Below are 12259 nucleotides of genomic sequence, written 5' to 3'. Positions count from 1 at the left end.
ATACTGAATGTATTTTCCCATTGGATGTGACCTTGTTAGAGCAAGGTTCAAGTGTAGGTACACTGGAAGCACAAAGCTGAACAAATAATATGTGATCTGACATAGCCTCATGCCTAAAGGTTGCAGTTGTCATACATGAAGTAGTTATTCTACAGAAGGCGTCGCAGATAGAAAGTAATTGTGCTGCAAAACACATCAAGTACGATTTTTATGACCACGCTATTAGCTTAGCTCCAGCAGCATTGCCTGTTAAGTATGAGATAGAGTAAAAACAAGATATTGCCAGTTCAAGCTTCACAGATATACATTAACATAGCAAGTACACCTGTTTTACCAACAAGCAATGGGAGATTTACAGTGTTTACAATGGCATAGTTACAAACAATGGGTACCAACAATGCTGCTAATTAACTACAGTCGTTGCTCATTACAACCGACCATGATAATCTGACCAAAAACGACCATTTTATCCGAAGTCCGTAATGTACAATATGCCTCACTTCCGGAACTTTCTTTGTGATGTCTATGAACTTTATTGCATAGGGTGAGTGATAAATGTCAAAAGTAAAAATTAAACAAAAAAATCGCATTTTCACCCGAAAGGTGAAACATCAATTAGGATAGCAAATTAAGCAAGATAAGCTTGACAGCTGCAGCAAGTGAATTGACCTTTGTGCTGTCTCTCACTTCAATGCAAATTAAACATTGAAAGCACAGCACATACGAAGCTACCGGCACTTGGCGCACTTTGTCCACATCGCAGATCGCTTTCAGAATATGGTACCTGCACGAGTGCACACTTTGTAAACATTGCAGACCAGTTTCAAGATAAGGTGCCACCTGCCATGGTTGCTTAGTGCCTATGGTGTTGGGCTGCTAAGTACAAGGTCACGGGATCAGATCCCAGTCACGGTGGCCGCATTTTGATGGGGGCGAAATGCAAAAAACATTCGCGTACTTAGATTTAGGTGCACGTTAAAGAAGCCCAGGTGGTCCTAATTTCCGGAGCCTTTCAGTACAGCGTGCCTCATCATCAGAAAGTGGCTTTGGTATGTAATACTCTATAATTTAATTTTTAAAATACGGCGCCTGGCCGAGCGCACACTTTGTCCACATCGGAGATTGCTTTCAAGATACGACGCCCGCGTGGGCACGCTGTTAACAGCAGCCTCCGAAGTATAACGTTCTCCCCTCTTTACCTCGCCTCCCCCCCCCCCTCCCGTGCCTCAGGTGCAAAAGACGGCATACTTTCACCCGTTTTCCTCCCTCACTCGCGTGCAAGTCATTGAGCCTTGATTGTCGGCTGACTTTCGTAAGTCAGTTGCAAGCCCGTGTCGGCACGGCAAAAGTCTGTTTTATATGCCTGATTTTGACAAAAATTGCCACTAATTTCATCTGCTATAGCTGATAGTTTGTTAAAGGCGAACTTCGTTGCATTAATAAAATAGGTAGAACAAACTAAGGCTGAAATATGGTCCATTATATCCGAAAGTCTACTGCACGTGGGTCCGTTGTAGTGAGTATAGACTGTAATAGAGTATGGTCGCTTAACTCTTAAGTGACCAGTTACACAGATACAGGGACCAGTGATGTGCATTATCACATGGGATCTCTATTTTATATGTTCTGCCGAACTTGCACGGCAAAACTGGTTACCTTACAAAGCCTTCTCAGTTTCTCCAGGTACTTGAGCCTGTTAAAGACTGTTAAAAATTTTTTGTCACAATAGTGACAGTCATGAAGCAATGACTTAAGAGATGACGATATGTTACTGCAAACTTGTTTATTTTAACCTAATATTGTCACTGACCGATACTTCAGAATCGACAGAGACTGCTAAAACGTCCAAGCATAATTGAATTCGAAATACCAGATTTGCTCAAAAATAAGCTACTTTATTCCGCAAGTGGTTAAAAAGGTGTGCTGCACTCTTGTATTGTCACTTCCTGAGAGACCTTCAATTTCATGTGAATATTAGACAGTTTTAGTTTAGCATACGCAACTTATAGTGTAGGCTAAATGCTATAGTGTAGTGTACGCTAAACAGCGCACATTTTTTACAGTTTTAGTTGGCCTCGGATCTCGGATCTCAGAAGCCATATGCTTTCGTTGCAGCTATTTTCTCACTGTAGCGATAGGTGGTGCTGACATCTCGAATGTTTCTTTTGTTAGGCTTCGACTCGTTCGAAACGAGAAGCAATCTTGAAAACATCACGAGATTATCCATAATACTCTGTCGTCAAAGCGGCCTGAGAATAAGCGAAAGCCGTTTACACAATCGTTTGCTAAGAATGAAGAGCACTTTACAAAAGCAATGCCAAATTCAATTCGAAGCGGGCAGCTGGGACCGCCGCCATGTTTCACGCAAGCAACGCAAAAACGCTAACTCGTTTGCATTGAGTACGCCCGTTATAGCCGCTATTTCATTCAGCGTTCAGCACATGCACAGTGACGACCCGCTATTCTTTAGCGTATGCAATGGTGTAGCATATGCTGTACTAAAGCTGTCTATAGTCAAGGCTGGGCAAAGATACCTTGCAATTGTATCATGATATGATAAAAGATAATCGGGCAAGAAGTATTTGAGATACAGATACAAGATACTACTGCAATTATTGTATTCAATATGACACTTTCAATTTATATCTTCAGATACTTTGATACATTTGCAAATTTCTTATTTTAGATTTATATAACATAGCAGCAAATGCATACACACAGAAATGTTTTCTTGGAAATTGCTCAACTCCGACCAACCTGGTTTAACTTGAATAAAATGTCTGTTAGTATCTCAAAATTTTTGTCTTTCTTGCTCGAAGCATAGTATTTTCATTCCGAAACAATTTATTGTGGTTGCTTTAGCTGCTTAACATAATCGCTCTTTATATGCTGCACTGTCAGCGGTTTTTGCTTGTCACTTTTGTAACTGATGGGAGTCCCTGTTCTGCTTGCCAACCAGCTAGCAGGTAGGCATTTAATTACAAGAACGTCAATAAGAAGCCTCCTCATGATGGCACAAATACATCTGAAATGTTTTACCTTGTTTGTAGATGTATTACCGTTTACGCAATAACAGATCACCAGACAGGTGTACAGCAGCAACAATAGACAGTTTTAGTTTAGCATACGCAACTTATAGCATACGCTATAAGCTATAGTGTAGCATATGCTAAGCAGCGCACATTTTCTACAATTTTAGTTTGTTGGCGATATCTTCGTATCTCAGAGGTCATGTGCGGTTGTTGCGGCTATTTCCCGACTCTAGCGATCGGTGGCGCTGACATCTCGAATGTTTCTTCCGTTAGGCTTCGACTCGTTCAAAACGAGAAGCGATCTCGAAAACATGACAAGGTTATCCATAATACTCTGTCGTTGAAGCGGCCTGAGACAAACGAAAGCCGTTTACACAATCATTTGCTACGAACGAAGTGCATTTTACAAAAGCATCGCCAAATTCAATTCGAAGCGGGCAGCCGGGACCACCGCCATGTTTCACACAAACTCGGCAAAACACGCAAAAACGCTAACACTAACTCGTTTGCATTGCGTACGCCCGCTATACCTGCGATTTCATTAAGCGTTCAGCGCATGCACAGTCACGACCCATATTTTAGCGTACGCTATACTAAAACTGTCTAATGCTGATAGCATCATTTTTTGTGATGCATCTTGTATACAGAGTGCACGTAAAGCTGCAATGACCTTTCATATTATTGTGATAGCAATTACATGGGCACTCCAGGTGCATTTCTGCCGTCAGCATTGCCGTGAGGTTCCATATAAAGTCCAAGGGAATAAAATTGTCGCCACGTGCCATATGCTGTATGTGCGAGTGAAAGCATGCGAGGGTGAGCCGGCAAATGTAGCTCAATCTCACATGTGTGAGCAAGGAATGCAGGGCATAAGCGCACCCTCTTCTGTCACATGCGAGGCATGGGGGTGAGGCATGGGATAGGGGGGGGGTCTTCTTCAGCGGCTGCTGCTTACGGCGCGGCTGTGCGGGTGCCATATCTTGAAAGCGATCTGCGACATGGCCTAAGTATGCACTTGCATGGGCCTCATCTTCAAATCAATCTGCGATGTTTGCAGAGGTTCTCGCCCACTTCGACCCTGATGCACCTACAGAATTGTGTACAGATGCCAGCGGTCATGGCGTAGGTGCTGTCTTAGCCTAGCGTCAGCGTGGCCAGGATCGAGTTATTGCTTATGCGAGCCGCCTCCTCACACCATCGGAGCGCAACTATTCCATTATGGAAAGAGAATGCCTTGCTGTTGTCTGGGCGATTGCGAAGTTCCGTCCTTCCGTAGTCACTGACCATCATGCTCTCTGCTGGCTCTCTTCGCTAAAAGATCCTACAGGCCGGCTTGGTTGATGGGCTTTGAGGCTACAAGAATTTTCATATTCCGTGGTGTACATGTCTGGCCGCCTGCACCAAGATGCTGACCGCTTGTCGCGTTATCCTGTTGACGACTCTCACTCCTCTAATATTGCCAGTGCTTCTTGCGTATTCTCTGTATCACAGCTGCTTAGTTTCGCTGACGAGCAATGCCGTGACGCCTACATCAGAGCACTCATCGACCGTTTTGAGCACTCTCCAGCCGATGCTACTCTACGCCTCTTCGTCCTCCGCAACGGTACTCTGTACCATCGTAACCTTGATCCGGACGGCTCTGAGTTCCTACCTGTAATACCTAAACACCTCCGCTCCACCGTTATAGAAGAGCTCCACGACGCACCAACTGCAGGACATCTCAGCATATCTCGAACCTATGACCGTGTACGTAGCCGTTTTTTCTGGCCCGGTCTAGCCCATTCCGTATGACGTTACGTCGCCGCTTGTGAAGTTTGCCAACGATGCAAGAAGCCTTCCCAGCTCCCCGCTGGTTACCTGCAGCCGCTTGACATCCCTGCCGAGCCCTTTCATCGTGTCGGCTTAGACCTTCTCGGCCCATTTCCGGAATCTACATCAGGGAACAAGTGGGTTGCAGTTGCGGTGGACTACGCGACCCGCTACGGCGTAACCCGTGCTCTTCCGACCAGTTGCGCAACTGATGTGGACTTCCTCCTGCATGATATTATTTTGATGCATGGTACTCCACGTCAGTTGCTAACAGACCGTGGCCGTACGTTTTTGGCCAAAGTCATCGACGACATCATGCGTGCCTGCTTAATACGGCATAAATTTACCACCTCCTACCATCCCCAAACGAACGGCCTCACTGAGCGCTTGAACTGCACCCTTACAGACATGCTATCCAAATAAGTTTCTGACCACCACCGTGACTGGGACCTGGCTCTACCTTATATTAACTTTGCATACAACCTTTCCCGTCTCGAAACTGCTGGCTTTTCCCCGTTTTACCTATTGTATGGCCGCGAACCAACGCTACCACTGGACACTGTGCTTCCGTCTGCCACAGCTTCAACTAGCGATTATGCCCGTGATGCAATCGCCCATGCTGACCACGCTTGCCAACTTGTGCGCGCTCGTCTACAAGTGTCTTACTGTATTATTATTACTGTAAAGTAGTAGTATTACTGAAAAGTTTGATTGTATGCTCAATCCATGATGGTAGGTAAAGCCTCATAATAACAAGGATGACATAAGAGCAGACACCACAAGCGCTGTGCTGCAGTTGCAATGTCTGCACATAGGAGAGGAGTGGCACTACCATACGAACATATCACAGCAGCTCTCGTGTGGATGTATAATTTCCAGTCAAAAAATGCAAAATGGAAGTCAACCACTGATGCTAATAATGAGAAGGCTAATTATGCTGAACGTAATGAAACAGGGTGGAGGCAGAAAAACACAGGTTGGCCAGTTTTACTAGATCCAGCAGCTTCCATGATGTCTCGTTTAACCTTTTTCTTACCACAGGGAACGACGAAAAGCAAACCAAATATCCCAGAGATTTCCAGAAGCTTGGCGTCATGACCACTATACTTGGCACCAGCTATAATGGTACTAATTTCGGTGGCAACTATCTGTCAGCGGCAGAGTGTGTTAAGAGTGGTAAACAGCAGTCTACCATTGACGTTAACAGAAGCTAATTATGTTGTGTGTAAGAAAGATTTGGGCAATCTTGTTATATGTGTCTGATAGAAGAGCTCAGTGATGCTATTTCTTTACACCACTATGTCAACATTATTTAGTATGGTGCCCTCTATGTGCGCAGGCCTCAGCACACAGCAAGGGCTTGACATCCGATGCCACTAATACAGCTCAGGATACGTATCCCCTACTGCAAAAGTTTTTGGAGCACAAGGTTCAGGAAAACATCACAATTATGTTGTAGCCACGATGTCCGTTTTCACATTAAAAGGTGGAGAGCATATTATAGCATATGACTGGCACATTGCTCACCTAATTTACAGGCTGACTGGGAAAAGCAGTCATGAAATTACCTTTGACAAAAGTCAGTCAGCTGAACATAACTTACTCTGTTTGTCACGGGCAGTTAGCTTAGCAAAAAGAATCAAGGGACCTATTAAATTGCAATTTTCTACACAACCTTGCGAGTCACGCTCTCGTCAAAAAAAAAACTCATAAAACACCTTGCAAAATTATTTATTATTTTTCTTTTAAGTGTTTCTTTAGCAGCGCAGCATCCTGCCAAGGTATTGTACTCATGTGCCGAGGTGGTGGCTGCAACCTTTGTGGACTCGAACTAGGGGATCCACTTTGAAGGCACAGCTATTCGCCATGGTTAAGTAATAGTTCATTCATTCATTCATTCATTCATTCATTCATTCATTCATTCATTCATTCATTCATTCATTGCGCTAGAGTGGGCAGAGCATAAGAAAAGAGAGAGACATACACTTTGGTCCTCTGCATGGGTTTCAGCTGCCCATTGGTGGTGTATGTGGCCACGACTTGAGCATGCATGATCCCCAGCACCAACATCATGGCTATGGGCGTCAATACCTCTGTCAGCGTGTTTTCCTGTGCACGTATACCATGGGTCACAAGGTGGCAGCACATCAGAGTGAAGGAGAGAACACCTTTAACGAAAAGTACAAGATCCGGCGAGCATCTCTCTGGTAGTTCTAGAGTTGGTGGTTCTAACAAGCAATGCACCAGAGAAAAAAAAATTGAAATTGGAGGGGTTTTCATACACAGCCAGACAGACAATGAAGCCAAGGAAATCATGGGAGAAATTAACTGCTCTTCTCAAAACTGAAATGTATAAATATTAGGCGAAATGAAAGTGGACGAAAAGGCAACTATTGGTGGAAGCCAAACCCACACCTTGAGCATTACAAGTGCAATGCTCTACCAATTGAGCCATGGTGATGGCTACCCCTACACTGGCTGTTTTGCCAATCCAGCAATGCACATCAACTCCTGAGCTTCCTATCATTCAGCTCGCTCTGATTTAGTGAGGCTGTGTCGCAAAGAAATAATACATTTGCCTGCCAAGGAACAGCAATGTACTAAGACAAAAGATTCTGCGCTAAGCATGGGAAGTCCAACTCATTGACATGCCACTGTACATTATCCCTCCACGATACATGCATGTCACTTCCTAAGAAAGCAGACGAGAAGCACTGGAGTTGATGTGCTTCTCCTACACCTTCTCCAACCAACCACATCGTCTTTCTCAGTTGGTGGCACTAGCCTCTAGGTCAACCAGGAGAGTTCTGTCACGCAGTATCATGGTGTCAATATTGTCACGTAGTGTCCCGGTGAAGCAGCAAAACTGTGAATGACAAAACTAACTTTTCATTGGGTGAACTTGTGCCCACAAAAGCAAGTTACATTCAATGCATAGTGAAAGCGGCGGACGCAGTCGGCAATCGGCAAAACCTGATCTGCGGGGCAAGCGTGTCAGCTTTTATACATGAGTCATCGAAGGTTCCAGAATAGTTGCCCTTGCCCCCGCATCTTCCAGAAAGTACCACACAATTCGCGTCGCACATACATGCAATCAGATTACATAAAGTTCAGTGACAACAGACAGCAGATACAACCATAGATAACATTCGAGAAACCTCCGATACATGCAGGCGTGTCCCTGGGCTGAGCGATAACATTTGTTAGACAGTGAAATGCAGCCAGTCGATGAAAGACAAACAAGTACATGTGTCAATATGATTCTACTTCTTTTCATAAGTAGCAGGCAATGCAATGAAGACTACAGAGACTTCTCCGACTGCTCGCATTCGTTACCGTAAAAAAACTGACAGTTACATATTATGACGGATGCATGTATGCGTCATGTATTTTGACATAACATTATGTCTCAAGCTCTTAGGCTGCAAGATCAGATGCATTTTTTTATGTGCGAAGTACCGCAGATGTGAACCTATTTTATTATGGAATGGGCAGAGTAACACAGCTGCGCAACAAGCGAGCACAATGCACCGCTTGCACTCACGACCAAGTCATATCAAGCCCCATGCTGGAAGCCTGAAGGCGAAAAACTATTATGCAATTTGGCATAAACTTATGTTCAAAGGTTGTAGTTGTAATATATGAAGTAGTCATTCTGACAAAAGCATTGCAGATAGAAAAACAACAGCGTTGCGTGACATGCGGAGTCAGACATCTATGACCACACCACTTGCGTATGGTTTCTGTAGTGTCGTCTGCTATGTATGAGACTGAGTACAGTAAGCATTTTGGAACTGTAGCACAAAAAAGACGGAGCATAAGAGAAAAGGAGGCACACACACATGATCGCTCCACTTACCAATGAATTTTTATTAGGAGATTGAGAACTTTAATAAATATCATAAGTGCACATGCATGTTCAGAACACCACTTTCATGAGAAAAGAAAAAACCATCAAAAAGTGTTAAAAAACTACATTTTCACAAAATACCAGAACGCCAACAGAAGTGTGAACGACATATATTTGCGATCAACATAGAAAATATCAGCCGGGTGTAGGTGTACACATGGCCAACTCAGCGCCCGGACTTTTTTGGCTACAGTTAAAAAATGGCCAATCTACACCAATTTTCTATTTAGCTTAGGAGTATAGCAAGGCTTAGAAAAACAGGACAAGAGAACACAGAAAAACAGAAAGACATAAAATGACACTCACCGCGATGAGAGCATCATCTTGCGATGAATGCAGGCAGAGAGAGCCCAGTTGTAGAAAGTAAAGGACGAGAAGAAACACGCAGATACTACCGCTTGTCTGCTGCTTCCACCTGTGACAACGAGGACACAACAAGCTTGTGAAGACACACACCTGTGACCCTGGCTTGTAAACAACGTACATCCCAGACACTTGGTGAGGCAAAGCTTTGTGCCATTCCTAATAAACTAGGGCTGCGATTTGCTCGATTCTATGCCACTCTTACTGTACACTGTTCTTGGCCGACAGGCCCCGCTGATAACACCAGTAGAGCATCTCTCTTACCACTGACGAAGCGTGAAAAGCACGAAAAGGAATATCATCGGAAAAGGCACCGCTACTAAATCAAAGCCTAAGTCCCTATCTCATGTGATCAGCCATGTTTGGAAAAGGTATGTCTGGGGCCTAAGTTAATGTTTCAACAAGTAAAGTTTTCTTTAGGGCGACAACTCATTACAATCACATGTTTGTCTGTTCTTGCCCTTGTCCACTCATTTGAATTATGAGTACAGTGAAGCCCCAAACACAACATGAACCTCAATATAATATGAGGGGCAACTTCAGGGTCGTGAAGGCAACAGAACATATAGTTCAAATTCAATATTACAGAAAAACACTTAGTTCTTGGTCATGCGAGATGAAGAAAAGCAATTAAACCTCTAAATACTTAATCAAATATGGGAAGGAAATGTGCTGCACCAAGATTCATTGCAAGGCCTTGTATTATACAAAATATTATTGTAGAACACCCTCCCTTTTCCTTTGCCTTGTGCGCGACCGAAAGTGGTGTGCTTCCGAGAAGGATGGTGGCTCAATCTTGCACATGCAAGGGAGGAAGGTCACCATCCTTCTTGGCTCACTCTCACACTTTCACTCCTACCTAAGGCACATGGCATGCAGTCGCGACCTGATCGCATTTGGATTTTATGTGGAACATCACGGCGATGGCGATGATGGAAGTTCACTTGGAGTGTACACATAATTGATATCGCAGTAAGTCTGCAGATAATGAAGGCAAGGAAAGCTTAGATCAAATTGACTGTGTTGTTTAATTGAAAACTAAGATATGGATAATAACAAGGGGAATGAAAGAAAACTTGTGGCTGGTGGGAGCCAAACCCACAACCTCCACATGATGCACACGATGCTATGAATGCTATGAGGGTTTATTGGTATAATGATTGGCCAGCTGCCTAGTAGTGGCCAGTCGCTTAGCAGTAGTGACGCCTGCAGTTGAAATTATGTTTGATGCCTGCAACCATGGCCTTGAGTAGTGCTCACCAACACTTCCAGGGCTAGATCTAGTAAACATATGCAAGTACTCAAGGATGTGAACTGGGGGACAGCCGTCACTGTAGCCGAATTCGTAGAGCGTTAGGCGTGCTCCATGCAAAGGTCGTGGGTTTGGCTCCCACCAGTGGCAAGTTGTCTTTTATCCAACTCTCATTTCCATTTTGCTAATTAATTCTACATTTCAATTTCAAATAATACAATTAGAAGTTTTTTAAGCTTCACTGATCGAGTAAAAATCGAATAGCAGTGCCATAATTGAATCAAATGCACAATTTTCACATACTGGTAATCAGAACATTAGGATGTTTTGTCATTACAGTGCGCAATATAAAGTATGCTTTATCAAAAACGCAAAGGGAGCACTAGGAACAATTAACAAAGCATTTTGTCTCTGCCTGTGGCTTTTCAGAGTATACACGATCATGCATTATAAAGTTTAGAAGCCAGCTTTGGTGGCAAATTATTACCTGTGTATATCTTTGCAGCCCAAAAATATATGCTTGATGGCTGCGCCGATGGCAGAGCAAAAAAAAAACAAAAAACAAAAAACAAAAAAAAAACAAAAAACGCACTTGTTTTCTAATTCAAATGGTTGCCACAGATGGTGCCACTATTGTACACACTATATTGAAGCGAAACATATACACATTTATTCCAATAAGAGGACACAGGTGCTGCATCTATATATATAGTACCAAACGATACCCACTGCCAAATGGCGTGCATAAACAAGATTTCATTGTGAGTGATTCTGTTAAGCCAGCAAAGTCTGCCTGTCTGTCTGAGTGACGTGGCGTGCTGTCCACTTTTAAGTCTACTGTGGATGAGAGGAAAGTTTTTGAATTCTTGCTTCAATTACATCTTTGATCATGTGGAGTTGACAAAAACTATATTAAAGATATTCAGGTTTTTGAATGGTGATTGTTCGGTTTGAAGACCTAATCGAATAGGACAGTATTCGTTATTGGAAAGTTTAGAATATTCAGCCCACCCCTAAAGAACAGATACATTCTCCCTATGCTTTCCTCGTCTTAATCTGGCTATTGGCTCATTTGGTTGTCACTAACAATACACTGAGCCTTTCGGTTCCCACAACTGTACCCACACATCAAGAGGAAGATTTAGCTCAATTCACACTCGGATTTCCCCATTCAATTACACGTAAAACGCAGAAATATTTTGAGATGACAACCGCTGAACTGAGTGGAATGAAATTTCTAGCATTTATGAGAGAAAGCTAAACTCTACCATCTGTAGGAGCAATTCTGATTTAGGCATCGATATTTTTACAAAAATGTTAAAAATTGGTATGATTAAAAATATTGCACCATAACCAGGTAGTGCAGTTCTGTAAACTGCATCTGTTAGAGCAACTGACGCTCATAAATGCAATATGAGATTAGAGTCCATGTGAAATTGTTACAGTGTTTACAAGGATTTCACTAATTTCCTACTCACAAATCAGTGGTATACTTCAGAGCAGCGTCTAGTGCATCAATTTCGACTGCTTTAGATACAGAGTTGTGAATCTGAGGCCTTAGTTTGCTTCCATTTTACAATTTCAAACAATTTTCGTAAAAATTAAATTTCCTTCCTACAGTCGGACGATTTCAACTTTTTATTTCAAATGCAAGAAATCTAATCAAAATCAATGCAGCGGATGCAGGGCAAAACGATTTATGCATTCCCATGCATTTAGAAAGGAACGTTAGCACTGATAGTGCTAACGTTCCTAACGTGATAACATTATAACGTGATAACTAATGTGATTGTGCTCACTGATAGCACACTCCAGCCTTCGAAAGTAAAAGAAAAGAAAGGCATAGTTAATGTGCCACTTCTCACTTTTGTTCTCGGGAGCATCTAATCTACA

At 43.1% G+C, this 12259-nt stretch overlaps 1 protein-coding gene across 3 annotated transcripts in view; it reads right to left on the bottom strand.

Annotated features, from left to right (window-relative positions):
• The window catches only part of phtf (putative homeodomain transcription factor), a 56945-nt gene that overhangs the window by 32237 nt on the left and 12449 nt on the right, over positions 1–12259 (bottom strand). For all 3 annotated transcript variants that reach the window (XM_070522336.1, XM_070522337.1, XM_070522338.1), the window contains 2 exons: positions 9058–9166; positions 6826–6950 (listed from right to left, as the gene is read on the bottom strand). In XM_070522336.1, the coding sequence (XP_070378437.1) occupies positions 6826–6950; positions 9058–9166 (234 nt within the window). The remainder of the gene's footprint in view (positions 1–6825; positions 6951–9057; positions 9167–12259) is intronic.

This window comes from Dermacentor albipictus, chromosome 7 (genome assembly GCF_038994185.2).
Source record: "Dermacentor albipictus isolate Rhodes 1998 colony chromosome 7, USDA_Dalb.pri_finalv2, whole genome shotgun sequence".
NCBI lineage: Eukaryota > Metazoa > Arthropoda > Arachnida > Ixodida > Ixodidae > Dermacentor > Dermacentor albipictus.
This window is presented reverse-complemented; position numbering and strand designations above follow the sequence as displayed.